Below are 23,223 nucleotides of genomic sequence, written 5' to 3'. Positions count from 1 at the left end.
ATTTTGTGAATCTTCCCTAAATAATGAATGAATGATTCAAGGAAGTGCCTGAATCGCATTTAACATATTATACTGTACTTTAGTGGCATGACTTTCATTTCTACAATGACCAATTAACTAATATAGCATATATTATCCCATCATTGATTTGGTGCTATGAATCTATGTTTTATATGAATTAGTAATATTGTATTATTTTGAACATGTACAGCACTTTTCTGGCTTTTAAAAAAGCCATCAGTAAAAAAATTGCTATAAGTCATTCTTTTCCAAAAATTAGTAAGTTGTCTATTTTAGATGTACCTGAAAAGCCCAACATTCAACCATTGAAAGAGGGATATTTTCAAACTGTGTTTACCAGGCTGAGTCATTGTCAGAATGTGTCACATAAAAACATATGAACTACTAGGGGCGGATTTTAAGAGCCTTGCTCGCGTAAATCCGTCCGGATTTACGCAAGCAAGGCTTGCGCGCCGGTGCGCCTATTTTACATAGACCTGCCGGCGCGCGCAGAGTCCTGGGACTCGCGTAAGTCCCGGGGTTTTCCGAGGGGGCGTGTCGGAGGCGTGTCGGGGGGGGGGGCCGAGCGGCGCGCCGTTTTCGGGGCGGGACGCGGCGTTTCGGGGGCGGGCCCGGGGGCATGGTTTCGGCCCGGGGCGGTCCGGGGGCATGGCCGCGCCCTCCGGAACCACCCCCGGGTTGCGTCTAGGCGCGCCAGCGGCCCGCTGGTGCGCAGGGATTTACTTCTCCCTCTGGGAGGCGTAAATCCCCCAACAAAGGTAGGGGGGGGTTTAGACAGGGCCAGGGGGGGTGGGTTAGGTAGAGGAAGGGAGGGGAAGGTGAGGGGAGGGCGTTAGCGAATTCCCTCCGAGGCCGCTCCGATTTCGGAGCGGCCTCGGAGGGAACGGAGGTAGGCTGCGCGGCTTGGCGCGCGCTGGCTACACGAAATCGGTAGCCTTGCGCGCGCCGATCCAGGATTTTAGCAGATACGCGCGGCTCCGCGCGTATCTACTAAAATCCAACGTACTTTTGTTTGTGCCTGATGCGCCTACAAAAGTACGCGAGGGCGCCCTGTTTGAAAATCTACCCCCTAATGTGCAGTAGATAGATAAGATTCATTATGGTAGTGACTGAAAACCTTAGGTAATTTTATTTTTATTTCCAAAAAAGACAAATATTGAATCTGGAATTGAATCTTCACTGTTATTTGAAACCCTAAGCCATGTAAAAAAAAACATAATTTTATATACCTTCTTAAAGATGTACTAATAATATCTGTCACCTGTTACATGATTTCCTGATATGGAACTCTGCGAATGGAAACGTCTCCTGTGGTTATTGATGTCAATTGATACAGGGAGTTGTTGAGACCTAAACCCATTAGGTAATCCAGAGGGATCGCTAGAATCTGTCAAAGAGATACATGGCCATTATTAATCAAAGCAAATTTCTGATTTAATGATTGTATACATTGTCAATGGATTCAAAATACTTGACAAACAAAATCCTGTTCTCATTGTTTCCTTCTGTTCTAATGATCTTTTCATTTTAGTTATCAAAATTCCGTTTCTAGTATGGCCATTATAAATGGATCCACGTCTGTATATTGAGTTTATTTATTACCTCATATAACCACCACATGCATAAATGCTACAAGATAGTAGGGAACTGTATTGAGATTGTTTTTCATGGCATTAATTGGAGAGTGCTACAATGCTGAATGATAACAAAATGAAAATGTTTAATTTTGTGTAAATGTGTTTATTCTTATTTATTAAGTGTGAACAAAAGTATAAACTCTCTAAAAAAAACTGAAAAAGCCATAACTTGATAACAGAACTTTTATGCATATCATAAGAACATAAGAACATGCCATACTGAGTCAGACCAAAGGTCTATCAAGCCCAGCATCCTGTTTCCATCAGTGGCCAATCCAGGCTATAAGAACCTGGAAAATACCCAAAACCTAAGTCTTTTCATGTTGCCATTGCTAGTAATAGCAGTGGCTATTTTCTAAGTCAACTTGATTAATAGCAGGTAACGGACTTCTCCTCCAAGAACTTATCCAAGCCTTTTTTAAACAAGCTATACTAACTGAACTAACCACATCCTCTGGCAACAAATTCCAGAGTTTAATTGTGCGTTGAGTGAAGAAGAACTTTCTCCATAAGAACATAAGAAATTGCCATGCTGGGTCAGACCGAGGGTCCATCAAGCTGGGTCAGACTGAGGGTCCATCAAGCCCAGCATCCTGTTTCCAACAGAGGCCAAAACCAGGCCACAAGAACCTGGCAATTACCCAAACACTAAGAAGAACCCATGCTACTGATGCAATTAATAGCAGTGGCTATTCCCTAAGTATAATTGATTAATAGCCATTAATGGACTTCTCCTCCAAGAACTTATCCAAACCTTTTTTGAACCCAGCTACACTAACTGCACTAACCACATCCTTTGGCAACAAATTCCAGAGCTTTATTGTGCGTTGAGAGAAAAAGAATTTTCTCCGATTAGTCTTAAATGTGCTACTTGCTAACTTCATGGAATGCCTCCTAGTCCTTCTATTATTCAAAAGTGTAAATAACAGAGTCACATCTACTCGTTCAAGACCTCTTATGATCTTAAAGACCTCTATCATATCCCCCCTCAGCCGTCTCTTCTCCAAGCTGAACAGCCCTAACCTCTTCAGCCTTTCCTCATAGGGGAGCTGTTCCATCCCCTTTATCATTTTGGTTTCCATCGCAAGTATATCTTTTTTGAGATGCGGCGACCAGAATTGTACACAGTATTCAAGGTATGGTCTCACCATGGAGCGATACAGAGGCATTATGACATTTTCCATTTTATTCACCATTCCCTTTCTAATAATTCCCAAAATTCTGTTTGCTTTTTTGACTGCCACAGCACAATGAACCGATGATTTCAATGTGTTATCCACTATGACGCCTAGATCTCTTTCTTGGGTGGTAGTACCTAATATGGAACCTAACATTGTGTAACTATAGCATGGGTTATTTTTCCCTATATGCATCACCTTGCACTTATCCACATTAAATTTCATCTGCCATTTCGATGCCCAATTTTCCAGTCTCACAAGGTCTTCCTGCAATTTATCACAATCTGCTCGTGATTTAACTACTCTGAACAATTTTGTATCATCTGCAAATTTGATTACCTCACTCATCGTATTTCTTTCCAGATCATTTATAAATATATTGAAAAGTAAAGGTCCCAATACAGATCCCTGAGGCACTCCACTGCCCACTCCCTTCCACTTAACCATGCATTCTGGGGTAGATCTTTAAAAAATACGCGATCGCATACTTTTGTTCGCGCACCAGGCGCAAACAAAAGTACGCTGGATTTTATAAGATACGCGTGTAGCCGCGCGTATCTTATAAAATCCGGGGTCGGTGCGCGCAAGGGGGTGCACATTTGTGCAACCTGCTCGCGCCGAGCCCAGCGCATGCTGCCTGTTCCCTCCGAGGCCGCTTCGATTTCGGAGCGGCCTCGGAGGGAACTTTCCTTCGCCCTCCCCCCACCTTCCCCTCCCTTCCCCTACCTAACCCACCCCCCCCGGCCCTATCTAACCCCCCCTACCTTTGCGCGCGCCGGCCGGCAGCCCCGCTCCGTCCTCCGGTCCCGGGTGCTGGTCCGGAGGCCTCGACCACGCCCCCGGGCCAGCGCCATGCCCCCGGGCCCGCCCCCGAAACGCCGCGTCGTTTCGGGAACGCCCCGGACATGCCCCCTCCCGCCCCTTTTCGAAAGCCCCGGGACTTATGCGCGCCGGCAGCCTATGCAAAATAGGTGCGCCGGCGCGCGGGCCTTTTAAAATCCGCCCCTCTGTGTATTTGGCTCTGAAAAATGCTGCTAGTAATTTAAGCAGGACACATTGGAGTGAATTTTCAAAAGAGATACTGTGTAAAAATAACAATTTTCAAAAGTCCATTTACACGCATAAAGCCTTTTGAAAATTACCTCTATTGATGATAAGCCATTACAGTGAGCCACACCTATTTTACCTATGTTGCTTTTAGAAAGCTTTTAGCATGGTTCTTGGGTGGGGAATTTCCTTGAACCCACTTTCTTCACATCTTCTTTTATCCATCTAAGGTATGGATATATGGCCAGATCATTGCTACCATCATTTTAGCCTTGATCTGGTTTAGTATAGTTCCATCGTTTTGTCACTCTGCTCTTTTCTAATACATATAGCCAGATAACCGTCCAGTGTTTGAATATGGCTGGTTAGGCCTATAAATATCCACATTGCAAGGCCAGATAACCTGCCACTTAACCAGACATCTTCAAAAGATATTTGATTAAGTGATGATTCTTTAAATAAACAAACAAAAAAAAAGATAGCAGGACTCCTGGGCCATGCAATCTCCCCACCACCACAAATAGTATAACCCCCCCCCCACACACACACACACACACTCACACCCAGCCAGAAGTCCCCAACCCCCTGAAATTAAAAAATGAATCATATACTGGAGCAGGCCAGACCTGGCCTCAAGAACATAAGAAATTGCCATACTGGGTCAGACCAAGGGTCCATCAAGCCCAGCATCCTGTTTCCAACAGAGGCCAAACCAGGCCACAAAAACCTGGCAAGTATCCAAACACTAAGAAGATTCCATGCTACTGATGCCAGTAATAGCAGAGGCCTAAGTCAACTTGATTAATAGCAGTTAATGGACTTCTTCTCCAAGAATTATCCAAACCTTTTTTAAATCCAGCTACACCAACTGTACTCACTAGATCCTCTGGCAACAAATTCCAGAGTTTAATTGTGCATTGAGTGAAAAAGAATTTTCTCCATTTAGTCTTAAATATGCTACTTGCTAACTTCATGGAGTGCCCCCTAGTCCTTCTATTAGCCGAAAGTCTAAATAACCGATTCACATCTACTCATTCTAGACCTCTCATGATTTTAACAACCTCTATCATATTCCCCTCAGCCATCTCTTTTCCAAGCTGAACAGCCCTAACCTCTTCAGCCTTTCCTCTTAGAGGAGCTGTTCCATCCCTTTTATAATTCTGGTCGCCCTTCTCTGTTCCTTCTCCATCGCAACTATATCTTTTTTGAAATGCGGTAACCAGAACTGTACACAGTATTCAAGTTGTAGTCTCATCATGAAGCGATACAGAGGCATTATGACATTTTACCTTTTGTTAGCCATTACCTTCTTAAAAATTGTTAACATTCTGTTTGCTTTTTTTGACTGCTGCAGCATACTGAGCTGACGATTTCAAAGTATTATCCACTATGATGCCTAGATCTTTTTCCTGGGTGGTAGTTCCTAATATGGAACCTAACATACAGGCGGATTTTAAAAGCCCTGCTCGCTTAAATCCGCCCGGATTTACGCGAGCAGGGCTCTCGCGCGCCGGCTCGCCTATTTTGCATAGGCCGCCGGCGTGCGCAGAGCCCCGGGACGCGCGTAAGTCCCGGGGTTTTTTAGGGGGCGTGTCGGGGGCGGGGCCGAACAACGCAGCATTTTGGGGGCGGGACGCGGCATGTCGGGGGCGGGCCCGGGGGCATGGTTTCGGCCCGGGGTGTTCCGAGGGCGTGGCCGCGCCCTCCGGAACCGCCCCCGGGTTGGGTCTCGGCGTGCCAGCAGCCCACTGGCGCGCGTGGATTTATGTCTCCCTCCGGGAGGTGTAAATCCATGGATAAAGGTAGGGGAGGGGTTTAGATAGGGCCGGGGAGGTGGGTTAGGTAGGGGAAGGGAGGGGAAGATGAGGGGAGGGCGAAAGAAAGTTCCCTCCGAGGCCGCTCCGATTTCGGAGCGGCCTCGGAGGGAACGGAGGTAGGCTGCGCGGCTCGGCGCGCGCCGGCTGCCCAAAATAGGCAGCCTTGCGCACGCCGATCCAGGATTTTATAAGATACGCACGGCTACGCGCGTATCTTATAAAATCCAGCGTACTTTTGTTTGCACCTGGTGTGCCAACAAAAGTACGCGATCGCGCTTTTTTTAAAAATCTACCCCATAGTGTAACTACAGCAAGGGTTATTTTTCCCTTATCACCTTGCACTTGTCCACATTAAATTTCATCTGCTATTTGGATGTCCAATTTTGCAGTCTTGCAATCATTTTATAACATACTCGCACATCTGCCTGAGCATGCACACATGTGCACCAAATTTTAAGTAGGCGAGCACATATGCAAATTTCACTTTTATCATGTAAATTGGGGAATTTTAAAAGGGGTGCACGCTGACTCAATTCCCAGTTTTGCCAGTTCATCCCCAGTTCACCCCCAGGGTTTGATAGCTTTCACTCCCCCAGTTACTCCCAAACCTTAAAACCCTGCAGATCTGCCTAGTTTTCTTTAAATTTAACTTACACGGTATCCATAGCAGAAGTAAAGTTATGTAGCAGGGGGCCTCGTCATGTGCCAGGTCACATCAATATTTACGTGCACATCTTAGGTTCATGCCTGGAAATGCCCATGCCCCGCCCAGACCACCCCCACTCTCCACCTCTTTTGAAAACCTTCGAGATGTGCGCGCTAAGGGAGATATACACGTATCTCTGCACGAGCCCAGCTTCTTTGTGCATCCCCTAATTAATGCGCACATGCGGCTTCTAAAATTCACCTCTATATTTTTTTGTGTTAATATCCACATTAGTATGTTGAGAGAGGAGTTTTAGCATGTTGTCAATAAAATGTATTACATAATACATTACACTCCCTTTTTAACATGCATGTAATAATTTTACCAAGTTGCATGTAAAAACATTTTTAGCGTGAGTTTTATTACATAGGCCCTTAAGACACTGAAAGATTTTAACTTCTTCTGAGGCAAATGAGAGTGTCCAAAGGTATAAATAACCGAAAATAAATAAATAAATAAATATCATAGCCCAGGATGCACACATTAGAATAAACAGTGAAATTTCCAAGAGAGAGACAGAATATTACCAGAGGCATCATAGTACTTCACACTCTGAGGTAGAGATTTGCACAGCCTTTCCTTCAGAATTAGCAGCCCGGCTGTCTTCCCAGAATTTAGAAGAGGAAAAGGGCTGCTATTTCAATAGTTTCTTTGAAGAATTATTTTCAAAAAGATACACAGGGTTACGTGTATATGCTATTTTGGAAACATTGCCAGTGTGCACATACTCATGGTGTCCCCTGTAAATGTTAATAGGGAAAAGGGTGATCTGGGGCATTTTAGAGAGCAGTTCAGAAGTGCGCAAGCAAGTTGCTACTTTGTAAGCGGTATATGTATCTGCTTGCTTACCTTTCCAGTGCAAATGTTCAGCCTAATGCTGAACATTTACACTGCTAGAGTATGCTTCTGGCGCTAGTACTTTAGTAACGCTAGAAGCGGCATGGGATCGCTATGTAGTGAGATCCTGGGGAGATAAAGGGAGCCACGATTAAGGTACTGGGTGGGTGGCAGAACTTCAGGGAGAGGGTGGCAGTGGGGGTGGGAGTTGTTTTGAAGGAGTTGAGAAGTCCATACTGACTGTATAGTTGGGACAGAGGGGGAGAGCTGGAAGAGGACCGGAAGGCTCATCTGCATACTGCTCCCAGCAACCCCTGGGAGAGTAGTCCAGAGGTCACAGCAAGCGATCCAGGGATTGAATTCCAAAGCCCCAGCTTCCAGAGGCCCCACATTCTTTGCAGTAGAAGAGGACCAGAAGCACGCGGCATTAGGCATGTGAATCTCAAACCCTTCAATTCTTTGAGTGAAGATCAATTTAATGGTGGTTAAAGAGGTTTGCTATAGCTTTGGGAAATCTTTGGACCTATAAAGGTTTGGAGAAAGGTGAAATAGTGGGATATATTCTCTAGAGTTGTGTGTGTCTGAGATAATAAGCAAGCCAGAGATAGTTAATTCTAGTGTCTGTCTTTCCCACCCACTCAATGCTTAATTTTTAGGCAAGAGACCCTTTCTCATTAAAAATTAATCAGACACTTATTTAATCATACTATTGCACCAGCCCTTATTGAAAGCTTAATCATCCCCTTATAGGACACTGGCTGATTAATTAGTAAAATCACCTGCAAATTTAAAGTATTCTAATTTCAACTCCTTAGTATCCTAAACTTAACTAGCAGATTAATTAGTAAATACACCTGTAAATTTAAAGTACTCTAATTCCAACTCCCTTAGTATCCTAAACTTAACTGGGAACTCAACAAAATTAAGATGAAGGCAGCAGTCCAGCAGCAAGTGGGGGGCTTTCCAGTCCTTTGTATTGAGTGTCACATATATGATTTTTTACCCACCAGTGAGAGATTGTATGTGTGTACTCGGTGCAAAGAGCTCCTGGCTCTCAGGGAACGAGTCTGATCTCTGGAGGCTTGAGTGGCAGACTTGGAGGAGCTGAGGCAGACAGAGAAGTAAATTGATGAGACCTTCATGGACATAGTAGCCAAGTCCAAATCTAGTCTGGCAGCCCCAGTGTTGCCTTGGATCAGAAAGGTCTCCCAGCTAGAGAATATCACCCTGGAGTAGCAGGAAGTGATCCTCTAGCAAGGACCTGCTCTCCAGGTGATGTATTGCTCACTTGCACTGAGGACAAGTCTCCCAGGGCTAATGCCCAGGAGGAAAGGATTAGGTCGGCCGTCATAGTTGGTGATTCAATTATTAGAAATGTAGATAGCACGGTGGCTGGTAGATGTGAGGACTGCCTGGTAACTTGCCTGCCTGATGCGAAGGTGGCAGACTTCACGCATCACCTAGATAGATTTATAGGCAGTGCTGGGGAGCAACCAGCTGTTGTTGTACATGTGGGCACTAATGACATAGGAAAATGTGGGAGAGAGGTTCTGGAAGGCAAATTTAGGATTTTAGGTAGAAAGCTGAAATCCAGAACCTCCAGGGTGACATTCTCTGAAATGCTTCCTGTTCCACGTGCAGATCCCCAGAGGCAGGCAGAGCCCTAGAGTTTCAATGCATGGATAAGATGATGGTGCAAGGAAGAGGGATTCAGTTTCGGGAGACTTTTCCGAAAGGATGGGCTCCACCTTAACCATAGTGGAACCAAGCTGCTGGTACTAACTTCTAAAAAAGAGATAGAGCATTTTTTAAACTAGAACAAGGGGAAAGCCGACAGTCACTCAGCAGTGCATGGTTCAGAGGAATGTATCCTTGAAAGATACTAATGAAAAAGGAGATTTAGGGCATCCAAACAGAGAGGTTCCAATAAAAGCAAATATAGTCCATGCGCCTATATGTAAAAAATCACCTGAGCTAAAGATTTCCAAACTATCCCTATCAACTGAAAAGCAGGTTGTTAATACAAACAAAAAACACACTTTGAAATGTCTGTATGCCAAAGCCGGAAGTCTAAGAAGTAAGATGGGAGAGTTAGAGTATATAGCAGTAAATGATGAGATTGAAATAATTGGCATCACAGAGACCCGGTGGAAAGAGGATAACCAATGGGATAGTGCTATATCAGGGTACAAATAATATCACACTGATAGGGAGGATCAACTTGGTGGGGGTGTGGCACTTTATGTCCAGGAAGGGATAGAGTCCAACAGGATAAAGATCATACAAGAGACTAAATGCTCAGTAGAATCTATATGGGTAGAAATCCCATGTGTGTTGGGTAAGAGTATAGTGATAGAAGTATACTACCATCCACCTGGACAAAATGGTTAGACAGATGATGAAATGCTAAGAGAAATCAGGGAAGCCAACGAATTTGGCAGTGCAGAAATTAGAACACCGTTCTAATATAAAAACTGCTCATATAGTTGAATCCCCTTGTTACTCTTTGTACTCAACATGGACATTCTTTTACTGACTTGACTTTCTGTGCGATAGATCAAGTGGCACAGCATTGGCAGGGAGGAAATCAGGGATTACATCTTCTTCGCTTAGAACAGCGCTGGATATATAGACTAAAAACAGTTATTCCTTTTGGTCTAAACACTGAAATAGATCTACATGTTTTCTTGGAATAATATATTCCGTTCATGGTTGTTATTATAGATTTGTGAGGAGGTACTACTTTTTTCCCTCATCTACATGACGTCATAATCTCTTGTTTTGACATCCCCATTTGCATATAGTGGCATCCAGTTCCCGCTCTCAGCACAAACAGAATATTTAAAGAGACCCTCTCATTAGCCTCGGTTCCTCTATTCCTACTGCAAGACGGTTGAGACGCCAGTCCAGATGAAAATGGTAGCCTCATAATGAAGATAAGTACTGCTGTATATTATTGATGATCTTTGCATGTCTTACTAAAAATAGTCTTTTGTCATAATTTTTATAGGTACGTTAAAGAATTTGTTTAAATGCCCCTGAAGAAGCACTGCTTGTGTGAAACACGGCCGTATTGGGCGCTTTAAAAATTCCTGGACTGTGGTTATATTTTAAATTTTAACTTGAAAAATACATCATAAAAATTTTAAAAAATATATATGAAATAAAATACTGTTGAAGGTGGTTGATAGAGAAGACCAGTTGGTTTCAGTAGAAAACAATGACAGGCTTGCTGACATCTTCATCTAGGCTATTTAAAATGTATTTATGTGTTCCCACTCATTTTGATCGATATATTCTAGCTTGAGTAACTTTTTTGACTCCATTGATTGGTGTTGTAGATTTCAATTACCCCAATATTGACTGGGTAAATGTAACATCAGGACTTGCTAGAGACATAACGTTCCTGGATGTAATAAATGACTACTTCATGGAGCAATTGGTTCAGGAACCAACAAGAGAGGGAACTATTTTAGATTTAATTCTTAGTGGAACGCAGAATTTGGTGAGAGAGGTAATGTGTTGCGGAGCGCTCGGAGAGCGATCCCACTTCCTGAGAGAGGTGTGTCCTTGGGCCGCGGCTCGACCCCAGAGGATTCCGAAGAGGGCTGCGGGAGGCGTGGCATGCCCGAGCATGGGTAGGACGGAAGCAAGACTGGAGTGATGATCAGGCGACAGGCCCTCCTCCGGACCTGCACGCTTCGGAAGACCCAACAACGCAATGTTGGTCTTGTGAACAGTCCTCCGACCGATCCCAGCCCTTTCAGACCTGCTGCAGGGTACGGCACGAAGCGGCAGGCCGGATGGAGGCCAGGACAGCGAAGACTGGAACATAGATTCAGACGAGACTCAGAAGCGGGGTACTGGAAGTGCAGACGTAGACTCAGAAGCAGGGTACTGGGAGTGCAGACGTAGACTCAGAAGCAAGGTACTGGAAGTGCAGACGAAGACTCAGAGACAAGATACTGGGCGTGCTAACGTAGACTCAGAAGCAAGGTACTGGGAGTGCAGAGGTAGACTCAGAAGCGAGGTACTGAAGGTGCAGAGGTAGATTCAGAGGCAAGGTACTGAAGATGCAGAGGTAGGTTCAGAAACGAGATTCTGAAGGTGCAGATGTAGACTCAAGAACAAGGGCTGAAGGAAGACATGGGCACTGTCCCTCAGGGCACCCCGCTCAGACCACTCCTGGGACTGAGTCAAGGGCCACCCTGTCCCACGCATCCCCAACACTGCCTTGGAGGGCAGGTCATGGACCACGCTGAGAACAGGAGAATGAAGGAGAGATCCAGGTGAAGCAAACTCCGATGCTGGGATACTGACATCCGAAGCCCCGTCGGCTGGCAGGAAGGGAAGCTCCAAAGCACAGGGACGAATCCCACCTGTTGGCCACTCCAGGGCCCAACAGGCCAGAAGGCTCAGGAGCCAGACGAAGACAAAGGGCAGAACATCTGGGACTGGATTAGGAACTGGATCAGGCACCAACATCAAGGCAACAGGGAAGAAGCAGGTTGCTGCACACCGGCAGCCAAAGCAGGATTGCTGCACACCGGCAGCCAAGGTAGGATTGCTACACACCGGCAGCCAAGGCAGGTAACAGGGTCAGGAACAAGGACTTCTCAGAGAGTTAGAAACGAGGTACATGGCTTGCATCACAGATGGCCCTAATCAGCCCGCCCCGAGGGCTGGTCACGGACCACGGCGTGGCTTGCCGCGAGGTACCAGGACATTGGAAGACACAGGATCAAGGTGCTAGCTTTCAAGAGATTCAAGAGCAAGGTACTTAGCTTTCAGGCGAGTTTCAGGATCAAGGTACAAGGCGTGTATTATCTGGGCTGGTCCATGGATACCGGATTAGAAATCAGACCTCAAGGCAGGAACAGGAACAAGCAAACATCAGGACTGGAACAACTGGAAACATCAGAACTGGACAAGGAACTCCAACAGAGAACATGGAACACTGGACCTTGCAGAAGGCTGGAACACAGGCAGCTCCTGGAACGAGGATCTCAGGAGTGACCAACTCCTTGCGAAGGCAAAGACAGACTGAACGCTGAGCCCTTTAGTAGCGCTGAAGTGGACAACGCCCAGGGAGGGGTCAGCAGGGGGCCACACCTGGCTGACACTTGAAGAGGAGCAGAGAGGCGCGCGCTCGCGTCCTAGGAGACTGGAGAGCTGGTGCTGGAAGCTGGTGGCGTCCTCGGCCACGTGGAGGACCCATGGAAGCCAGGCAAGCATGGGGGCAGCCCTGCCCTGAAGCTAGAGAAGTGGCAGGCTGCTGGAGTGGCTTCCAGCCGCGACGTCAGAAGCAGGAGAGAAGGTAAGGCTGGCTGCAGGGGCTGAGTAGGCTGCAGGCACCGGCAGGGACGGCCTATCTGCCGGGCGGGGACCCGGGCTGCAGCACAGGCACCGGCAGGGATGCCCTCCCTGCTGGCTGAGGACCCCGGGAAGGCAGAGGCACGTCGGGGAGAGCCCGGAAGGACAGCGGGGTTCCCGGCCGCGAGGTAGAGCTCACGGTGGGTCGGCCCCACTGCACGGAGGAGAAGGCAGCCGGGGAGGAGGCCGGACACCTCGGAGAGGCCGCGGCAGCAGCATCGGCGGCTCGACTAGCCGCGTGAAGGTGAGGGCCTGCCCGCGCTCCTCGCAGGCAGGATCGTAACATAATGGTGGTGGGGCCACTTGGCAATAGTGATCATAACATGATCAAATTTAAACTAATAAGGGGGACAATAAGTAAATCTACAGCTCTAACTCTAAATTTTCAAAAGGGAAACTTTAATAAAATGAGAAAAATAGTTAGAAAAAAACTGAAAGGTGCAGCTGCAAAGGTTAAAAGTGTTCAACAGGCATGGACATTGTTTAAAAATATAATCCTAGATGTACAGTCCAAATGTATTCCATGCATTAAGCGAGGTGGAAGGAAGGCAAAATGATTACCGGCGTGGTTAAAAGGTGAGGTGAAAGAGGCTATTTTAGCCACAAAAACATCCTTCAAAAATTGGAAGAAGGATCCATCTGAAGAAAATATGTAAAAGTATAAGCATTGTCAAGGTAAGTGTAAAACACTGATAAAACAGGTGAAGAGAGAATTTGAAATGAAGTTGGCCCGTGGAGGCAAAAATTCATAATAAAAACTTTTTAAAATATATCTGAAGCAAGAAACCTGTGAGGGAGTTGGTTGGACCATTAGATGACTGAGGGGTTAAAGGCCATTGCAGAAAGACTAAATTAATTCTTTGCTTCCATGTTCACTAAAGAGGATGTTGGGGAGATACCAGTTCTGGAAAAGGTATTCAAGGGTGATGAGTCAGATGAACTGAACCAAATCATTGTGAACCCGGAAGATGCAGTAAGCCAGATTGACAAATAAAGAGTAGCAAATCACCTGGACCAGATGGTATGTCAAAGTTTTTAGAATGTTTGACTGGCACACTGAGCATGCCCCACATGCCATAATCCCTGTAGCCACAGGGGGTCTCCCTTCAGTCTCATTTGTACCAAAAGTTGCGAGCGAAAAAATAAAATAATGAAACAGTTGCGGACCCAACTCCGCGGGGTGGTGGGTGGATTTCATGAGGACTACATCCTGCTGTCCTGGGAGAACACCTATTACAGGTAAGCAACTCTGCTTTCTCCCAGGACAAGCAGGACGGTAATCCTCACATGTGGGTGATTAGCAAGCTACAGACTGTCTCATATTTGTTTAGACTAACAGCATACAACTTGTGCAACAGGCACAACAACTGGTGCACTGTTGGTAAAAATGAGGCAGCCTGAAAATCACGGCAGATGGATGTGGAAGGAGTTGGGATTATACTGGAAATAAGTTCTTCAAGACAGAATGGCCAAAAGCAGAGTCTTGACATCCTTCCTTGTCCAAGCAGTAATGTGCTGCAAATGTGTGAAGAGAGCTCCATGTTGCAGCTTTACAGATCTCAGCAACCGTACTGAATGATAATGCGCTACTGACGTTGCCATGGCTCTTACCATTGTTAGTGCACACTAAAAGAAAATGATACAATTTGACACTTTTCAGGGCAGTTAAGGTCAGTTTAGGAAGATCACAACACTCCCGGTATCAGGGATAGGGCACTGCGTGCAGGAAGATCACAACACCCCCGGTATCAGGGATAGGGCACTGCATGCAGGAAGATCACAACACTCCCGGTATCAGGGATAGGGCACTGCGTGCAGGAAGATCACAACACCCCTGGTAACCGGGATAGGGCACGGTGTACAGGAAGATCACAACACTCCCGGTATCAGGGATAGGGCACTGCGTGCAGGAAGATCACAACACTCCCGGTATCAGGGATAGGGCACTGCGTGCAGGAAGATCACAATACTCCCGGTATCAGGGAGAGGGCACTGCGTGCAGGAAGATCACAACACTCCCGGTATCAGGGATAGGGCACAAGTTCTAGTCACATTGACTGATCACATTACTTTTTTTGTCAAGCTACCAACCGTTTCCATTTCCCATCCCCCATATATTGTCAGTGGGAACCTTGGTAACATCAATAAATAAGAGGGCAGCCAATAGGAATACATATTCATTCCTAAACTGACCTTAACTGCCCTGAAAAGTGTCAAATTGTATCATTCGCACTAACCAAAAAAAATGATTTTTCACGATAAATCGGGGGAATTTCGATTTTCTTCTCCTGCCAGACGATTTCGATCGTTAAGACGATTGGGCACACGATTCATATCCCTAATATAGATAGATAGATAGAGGTATAAAAATATATATAGACATTTGAAAGAGAGAAAGTTTGTGCCCCCCACTCCCACTAGTCCATGAAAATCTGACAATTTAAGGGTAACTGAAATCAAAGGTTCCCAGGTATGGAGAGTGTGAATTTTTTTATCCTTTGTTTACTTTTTTGAATGTTATTGTCTGATGCTTTGAAATATTTTATTGGTGTTCAGAACATTTAAAAATTAATTGTATATGAGTTTTTCATTATTCACTCTTCTATTTGTCAACTGCTTTTGAAATATGTTTTTTAGTATATTTCAACTATTATGATTATATATGTATTATATTTGTTAATTTTGTTTGATGTTTGAGGAATGATGATGATTCTGTTTTTCCAGTGATACTATACATAAACAGGCAGATTTTAAATGCTCTGCTCGCGTAAATCTGCCCGGATTTACACAAGCAGGGCCTTTGCGCGCCGGCGCGCCTATTTTGCATAGGCCGCCGGCGCGCGCAGAGCCCCAGGACGGAGCGGCCTCGGAGGGAACGGAGGCAGGCTGCGCAGCTTGGCGCGCGCAGGCTGCCCAAAATCGGCAGCCTTGCGCACGCCGATCCAGGATTTTATAAGATACACGCGGCTATGCGAGTATCTTATAAAATCCAGCGTACTTTTGTTGGCGCCTGCTGCACCAACAAAAGTACGCGATCGCACTTTTTAAAAAAATCTACCCCAAAGAGTCTGGCTTGTTTTGTTTTCTGATTCAGTTTTTGCATGTATGTTTTTATTTATACTTTATGGTTACTCTATTCTGTATTTGATGAGGGTTTGCTTGCGTTCTGCATGTGTGACTGAGGTTGACGTATTCTCCTAATAAGAGGTGTATTAATGTTTTAGGATTTTCTGAGGGTTACATCCACGTTACAATAGGCTTAATACCATATGAGTTCCAAGTGTCTTTTTTGCAGGAATTTTGCATGATAGCAAAACCTGTAAATATAATATAAAGTCAGGAACCTTGTCTGTTGACTTTCAGGAAAAAACTTAAAACCTGGTTGTTTCAACAAGCCTTTCACCCAACCTAGGCCGGCATCAACAATGCCACAGATCACATACTAAATCAGCCTGCTTAGGGCATGCTATCTTGAACAATGCTTTTATTTTGTTATAGTAATCGAGTTTCAACTCCACCTCTGGTTTCTTCTCCTTCCTAGTTCCATTACCCCTGTTCATTGTAACTTTTGCATCTGGCATCCTCTTAGTTATTGTTGTTAATCCCCGTTCCATGTAAACCGATTTGATATGATTGTATCATGAAAGTCGGTATAAAAAAAGTACAAATAAATAAATAAATAAATAGATATTTTTTAACTCAGAACACTGTACTTTGTTCTTTTTCATGTAAAATGTAACATAAATACATAATTCTTTACTCTGTGTGTGGGGAGGGCCAGGGGTAGGTATATATGTGTGTATCTGTGAGCAAAGCTATACGGTTTGTCTAAGGTTCTAGGGAAGGTGGTGAAGAGCAGGGGAAGTGGGGGTGTCAATTTGTAAAGTTTTGATTGCTGGAGAAAGTTTTTTTGGGTTTTTTTGTGGGCCCAGGAGAGAGACTGACTAAATGGGGGGGGGGGGGGGGGGGGGGAAGCAGCACAGTAATTACTCACATAGGGAAGCAAAAAAGCTAGCACTAGTCCTGTCTGCAGGAGGGACTTCAGAGCCATCTTGCTGCCAGATGGAACACTGTGGGAAAAGATCAATGGACCAACAAAGGCAAAGATTTAATCTACTCATGTATATTGTCTAATAAATTTATATTAAATCCATTCAAAATGGAGGTGCTTAGGTAGGATACCAGACTTTGCTCTTCAAATTAGAGGGTGCCTTGCTATTCTGTAAACTTCATATAGGAAGTTTGGGAGTGTTCTTTGATGATTAGCTCTCAGTGACAATACATGTTTCTAAACTGTGCAACGGTTTAAATGGCATTTTGAGAATAATACAGAGACTTCATCTCTGTATTATTCATCAAGAAATCAGTGATCAATTCATTAATAATATCTTGTATTGACTACTGGAATGGTGTACTACTAGATCTATGCATTTCAATTGATACAGAATTCAGCTACACAACTGATTGAAGGGATATGTCCTGCCAGTGTATAAAAAGCCTTCATTGGCTACCTATGCTATTTTGAATAGGTCTTGGTGTTTAGGTCTTTAAATAATTGAGCACTGAGGACCTGATTTACTAAGGCTTTTCTCCCATTCTGTGCCTATGGGAAAAATGCTTAAATGAGGCCCTGAGTTATCTGAGTGATCATTTTATGAGCGATAACCCAGCTCTTTGAAATCTGGATCTGAGAGTTTTCCTGGAAGTTCTTACAACAAACATGGCATGGCTGACTAGGACTTAACAGCATGCCTTCTTTTGTCATGCTCCAGTTCTCAGGAACACACTTTCTAAGAACTCCATTTTATTTCAGATTTACAACTTTTTAAACCAAAACTTAAAATGTGGCTGTCTTTTCAGGCTAGTGCAGAATGAGATCTGTTTATAAAAGTAATATTTTTGTTGAATGTTGTACGAGAATGCTCAGTTCTTATTGTTGATTATTTTTTTTGCAATTTTTTATTTGTTATTTCTGATTTTATTTTGTTGAAAGTCACCTTGGATATTTAAATGGGAAGGTATCAGATAAATAAAGATGATGATGATGAAGATATACAACAAACCACTTGTATATATGTCATATGTGATATTTGCAACTGGGGAATTGCATTGCGAATTATAGGAAAACATAAAAATGCAATAGAAAATAAGTTAAATAAATGAACTTACCAAATGCACATTCTTTCAAATGACATGAGTTGGAATTATTAGCACTGTCTGATATATCCAATTCATCATCTAGCTCAGAACAGACCTCTGGATAAAAAGAAAATAAAAGGTTCATTGACACAGACAAGACAATTTTCAAAGTGACTTTCATGGGTAAAGTATGCTATACCTAGCATTAATCAGCTGAAAGCTGTCCTCCCTCAATGCAGCTAAAAGTCTGCGTGTTGTAGAATAATGCCTGTAGTTTCAGTCACATTGAGAGATGTTTCTAAGGGAGAGCTTAAGTCAGGGGAGGAAAAGTGCATGCTTAAACTACATTTTCACATCTTCATTTGTACTTTTCCGCAGAGAAAGCAGGCACAAGTGAAGCATGCACTTTGTAGTGGCAAGGCTCAAAGCTAAATTCTGTGCCTAATTTTGCATTGGAAACTGATGCAATGACCACGGGTGAAAAGTAGGCAACATCTCTGTCTCAATGTGGACAGTCTGAAAATTGCCCCCTTGATGAAAACCATGCATACAGATTAATTCCAAATAGAATAAACTAAATTAAAGAACTGTCATCCTCCAAACATATTTCTTTTTTTTTTTGTCATTAACAATTTTTATTAGACAGTATACCAATACAGAATATAAATGTTCACAACATAGCTTTGAACCATATATCCATACAGCAGGAATAACTCTGGTACCGGAATGAAATAGAATACAATAAAATATTGAATACAAAATCCAGACAGCATTCTTGAGTGATTCTTATAACAAACAGGTCGAGCCTGGTGAACACAACCGCAATTGTCCAATATTTTAATGATGCTATAACCCATCCCCTACCCCTTTCCCCCTCCCCCCTCCTGCATTCTAGAGTAACTTTTCATTTAGGTAAGTATTGCTTGTAGGTAAATCTTGTATTTAGGTAGATATTTATAAGTTGTTCGTTAAGGTTACTGTTCCTATAACTACCCCCTCTGAAGGCACATTATGTGATATCCATTGCACGTATGGAAGCCACCAGTTTTCAAATTTGGATATCCATCCATGGCGGATCGCTGTTAATCGGTTTAAATCATAGATTTTCTGCATTCTCTGGGTCACTTTTTGCAGTGATGGAGTCTGGGGAGCCTTCCAAGAGTAGGCTAACTTGCTACTATCACCACTTGCTGTCCCACAAAGGGCAACTGGACTCTGGTATCCATGGAAGGGATCAGCAGGAACACCAATGTGGGATCCAAAGTTATACTGGACTCAATCATAATCTCAATGAGATGTTTCACTTCCCCCCAAAATTTCGCTACCTCAGGACACTCCCACCACATATGAAAATATGTACCAGCAATGCTACAGCCCCTCCAGCATTTTCCAGTCATAGATTTGGTGAATTTAGCAAGTTTAGTGGGTGGGAAATGCCATCTGTACAATAATTTATAGCCCTGTTCAATTATTCATGCCGAGATGGAACTCTTCTTAATACTGACATAACAGGTCTCCCAATCCCTATCAGTAAAATGTCTTCCTATATTCTTTTCCCAGGCTTGTACATGGGCTGGTGGAGGAGACCTTAAGAAAAGCATGTTATATATTGTGGAAATTATTTTAGTAACAAAACGTGCTTTCTCACATAGCCCTTCAAACAAAGTTTTGCCTTTGAGTAAATCCACTTTCACTTCCGACCTAGAAGTATATTGCCCCAATTGAAGATTTAAAAAAAAGCATCTGAAGTAGGAAAGTGAAATTCCACCGCAACCTCCTCAAAGTTTTTTACATGAGTCCCCCGCCAGACTTGCCCTAGCCGCAAGCATCCCTTACTAGCCCAGCGCTGCTCCACCGTTTTAGTGCAACCTGGTATAAAACTCGTATTGAAGAAAATTGGGGTACTATAAAAATAAGTCCTCTGGCCTACCAGAATGTGCTTCCATTTATCCCAGAGTCAGAAAGTGAGAACTAACGTAGGAGGCATCACCTTCGGCTGATTGCGATTGTTTTTTGGGAGCCAAACTAAAGGGTGTAAGGAGGAGACCCCTATCAATGCCGCTTCCAACCCCACCCAACGTTTGTCCAGGCCATTAAGATGCCAATTTATAACGGCCCTTAACTGTGCCCCCAAATAATATTTTTGAAGACATGGGACCCCCATCCCCCCTTGCTTTCTAGGATGCATCATAATCTCCTTGCTCACCCTCGGAGGCCTCCTTCTCCAGATATAATGAAACAGTTTGCGTTGCCATTGAGTAAGCCTGTCATCAGTAATTATAATGGGAAGGGTCTGAAATAGATGGTTCAACTTTGGTAAAATGTTCATTTTCACAACATTGATCCTCCCCAACCACGATAGAGGTAGCCTTTCCCAGATTTGTAAATCTTTCTGGATGGTCCCCCGGACCTAACAAAACAGGAAATCAAGATGCAAAAAAGAGATGTGACACAATTCTCCACATTTGACGAGGTATCACAAACCGAAGTTGAAGGCATGATAAAAAAAACTGAATCCTGCACCACATAAAATCGACACCATTCCTACTACAAATGTAAAAAAACTAGCTGAAATATCCTCATGCACATTAGCCAAAATAATTAACTTATCACTCAATGAAGGAGTCATGCCAGACTCACTTAAAAATGCAATAATAAAACCGATCTTGAAAAAGAAAAACAGTGACCCAACCGTTTTAAGTAACTATAGACCTGTTTCAAACTTGCTCATGATCGCAAAATTAATAGAAAAAGCAGTACAAAAGCAACTAACCGAACATCTAGACAACAATAACATACTCTTCCCATCACAACATGGCTTCAGGAAACACTATAGCATTGAAACATTACTATTTATTTATTTATTTATTTATTTATTTATTTATTTATTTTATTTAAATGTTTTTTATATACCGCGGAACGTTTCAAACATCACCTCGGTTTACAATCAATTCAGAAAGAACAAGCATATATCAATAACAGATAACATACTTCGTGGATTTGACAGTGGAAAACACTACATTATGATACTGCTAGATCTGTCAGCAGCATTTGACACGGTAAACCATGACATACTATTGAAAAGACTGGAAGAAATTGGATTACAAAACAAAACAATTGAATGGTTCACATCCTATCTGAACAATAGATCTTATCAGGTACAGATAAAAAACACAATATCAGACAAAATCAAACTAAAGACAGGAGTCCCCCAGGGTTCAGCACTCTTGGCGACGCTATTTAACATTTACATGCTCCCCCTCTGCCACCTGCTAGCGGGGCTAGGTATCATACACTACATATATGCTGACGACATTCAGTTAATTCTACCAGTTGAAGAAACAATTGAAAAAACACTGAATTTTGCAATGTTATACCTAGACATAATAAAACAACTATTAAACCAAATGGAACTAGTAATCAACATCGAAAAAACAGAATTTATACATCTTGAACGAAAAAACATTGAAAGAATTCAAAATCCCATCAGAACTAAAAATGGCAAATCAGTTGAGCTAACTGATAAAGCGAGAAACCTAGGAGTAACTATAGACACAGAATTGAGCCTTAAACAACACATATCAATAAAAGCAAGAGAAGGCTACGCCAAACTAATGGTCCTTAGAAGACTAAAACCCTTATTAAATCAGGAACACTTTCGTACAATACTACAAACATTAATATTTGCCAGCACGGACTACTGTAAACACTTTTCCTAGGATTGCCATATACTACTATCAGACCACTGCAAATATTACAGAACTTGGCTGCCAGAATACTTACTGGTAAAGGCAGAAGAGATCATATCACCCAGACACTTGCAGATTTATACTGGCTCCCAATAGAACAAAGAGTACAATTTAAAACACTATGCACAGTGCATAAACTAATAAATGACGAACAGGCTGACTGGCTAAACACCGCACTACGATTACATGTCCCTCAAAGAAGTCTCAGATCAGCCAATAGAGCTCTACTAACCATACCCTCAGTCAAAACAGCAAAGTTGACCCAAGTCAGAGAAAGAGCACTATCTTTGGCAGGACCTTTACTATGGAACACATTACCCCTGGAATTAAGACTAATAAAAGATTTAAAACTCTTAAAAAAAGGCTTAAAAACATGGCTCTTCAAAAAAGCATTTCACAGTAAGGTAGCTGAATAACAACACAAAAACAGCTGAAAGTCACCAGTATAAAATGCAGAGTTGCTTATTTTTATTATTTTTTTCTCATATTTAAGTATTTTATTTGAAAGACAGTATAAACATATGATTACGCTAACAATCATAAATGGTAACCACACCCATTCCCCATTTAGAGTATATTATTGAACTATGTAACCGAATAATACTGGCACTTTTTGGATAATTTAGAAACCAAAACAAACATATTTGTGCCTAACTGTAAACCGTTGTGATGGTGCTCTTCTAAACGACGGTATAGAAAAAGTTTTTTAAATTTTAAATTAAATTAAACTTTCGCAAAATTAAGTTTATAAAGATCTTCTAGTTTGTCCCCTACCATCACACCCAGATATTTCACCCCAGCAGTCGCAACTTTAAAAGGGAATTTGCCTCTAATAGCTGTCATCTGTTTACTAGGTAAATTAATGTTCAAAAACTCAGATTTTTCAACATTTAATTAATAGCCAGACACCTTACTGAATAGCTCCAATACAGCCATGAGAAACGGTAAGGAATCAAGAGAGTTCGCTACCGTGAATAACACGTCATCCGCGAACATGGACAATTTATACTCCTCTTCACCCACCCACAGTCCTTTAACTTCTACCTTTTGGCGGAGTTTGATTGCTAGAGGCTCTAGATACAGGGCGAACAGCAACGGGGAGAGGGGACACCCCTGCCTAGTACCCCGACCTATGGGAAATGTTGGTGAGTAGCCCCCGTTCACCTTGATATAGGCGCTGGGTATCAAGTATAATTTTCTGATCCAGGTAAGGAAATTCTCCCCCACTCCAAATCTTTGTAACACTGTAAAAAGAAAATCCTAATGGATCAGATCAAAGGCTTTTTCAGCATCGATTGTGAGCAGCTCTAAAGGGGTTTGAGATTCTCTGGACCACCACAACAGATTAACCACTCACCTAACATTATCAGCGGCTAACCTACCTGGGATAAACCCTGTTTGACCTGGATGAATCATTTGGACCATCAGTCTACTTAATCTTTTTGCTAGTATTTTTGCTAACAGTTTTAAATCTAAGTTTAGGAGTGAGATGGGTCTGTAAGATCCGCAAAGGGTGGCATCTCTCCCCAGTTTCGGGAATACCGTAATCCCAGCCCTGTTAGCCTCCTGGGCTATTATGCCCCCATCAAGGAGATCATTAAACACTGCAGCTAATGGCGGAGCTACTTCGGTGACCAACTTTTTATAAAACCCGGCTGTGAAGCCGTCCAATCCCGGAGATTTGCCCATTTTCAATTCCTTGATCGCTGCCACTACTTC

The 23,223-nt window shown here is 43.2% G+C and overlaps 1 protein-coding gene across 1 annotated transcript in view; it reads right to left on the bottom strand.

Moving 5' to 3' along the window:
* Positions 1-23,223, bottom strand: part of NEK10 (NIMA related kinase 10) — a 587,606-nt gene that overhangs the window by 178,389 nt on the left and 385,994 nt on the right. Inside the window, exons 28-29 of the mRNA XM_029587074.1 lie at positions 17,786-17,872; positions 1,283-1,408 (exon numbers count right to left, since the gene is read on the bottom strand). Coding sequence (XP_029442934.1) covers positions 1,283-1,408; positions 17,786-17,872 — 213 coding nt within the window. The remainder of the gene's footprint in view (positions 1-1,282; positions 1,409-17,785; positions 17,873-23,223) is intronic.

Source organism: Rhinatrema bivittatum, chromosome 2 (assembly GCF_901001135.1).
Source record: "Rhinatrema bivittatum chromosome 2, aRhiBiv1.1, whole genome shotgun sequence".
Taxonomy (NCBI): domain Eukaryota; kingdom Metazoa; phylum Chordata; class Amphibia; order Gymnophiona; family Rhinatrematidae; genus Rhinatrema; species Rhinatrema bivittatum.
This window is presented reverse-complemented; position numbering and strand designations above follow the sequence as displayed.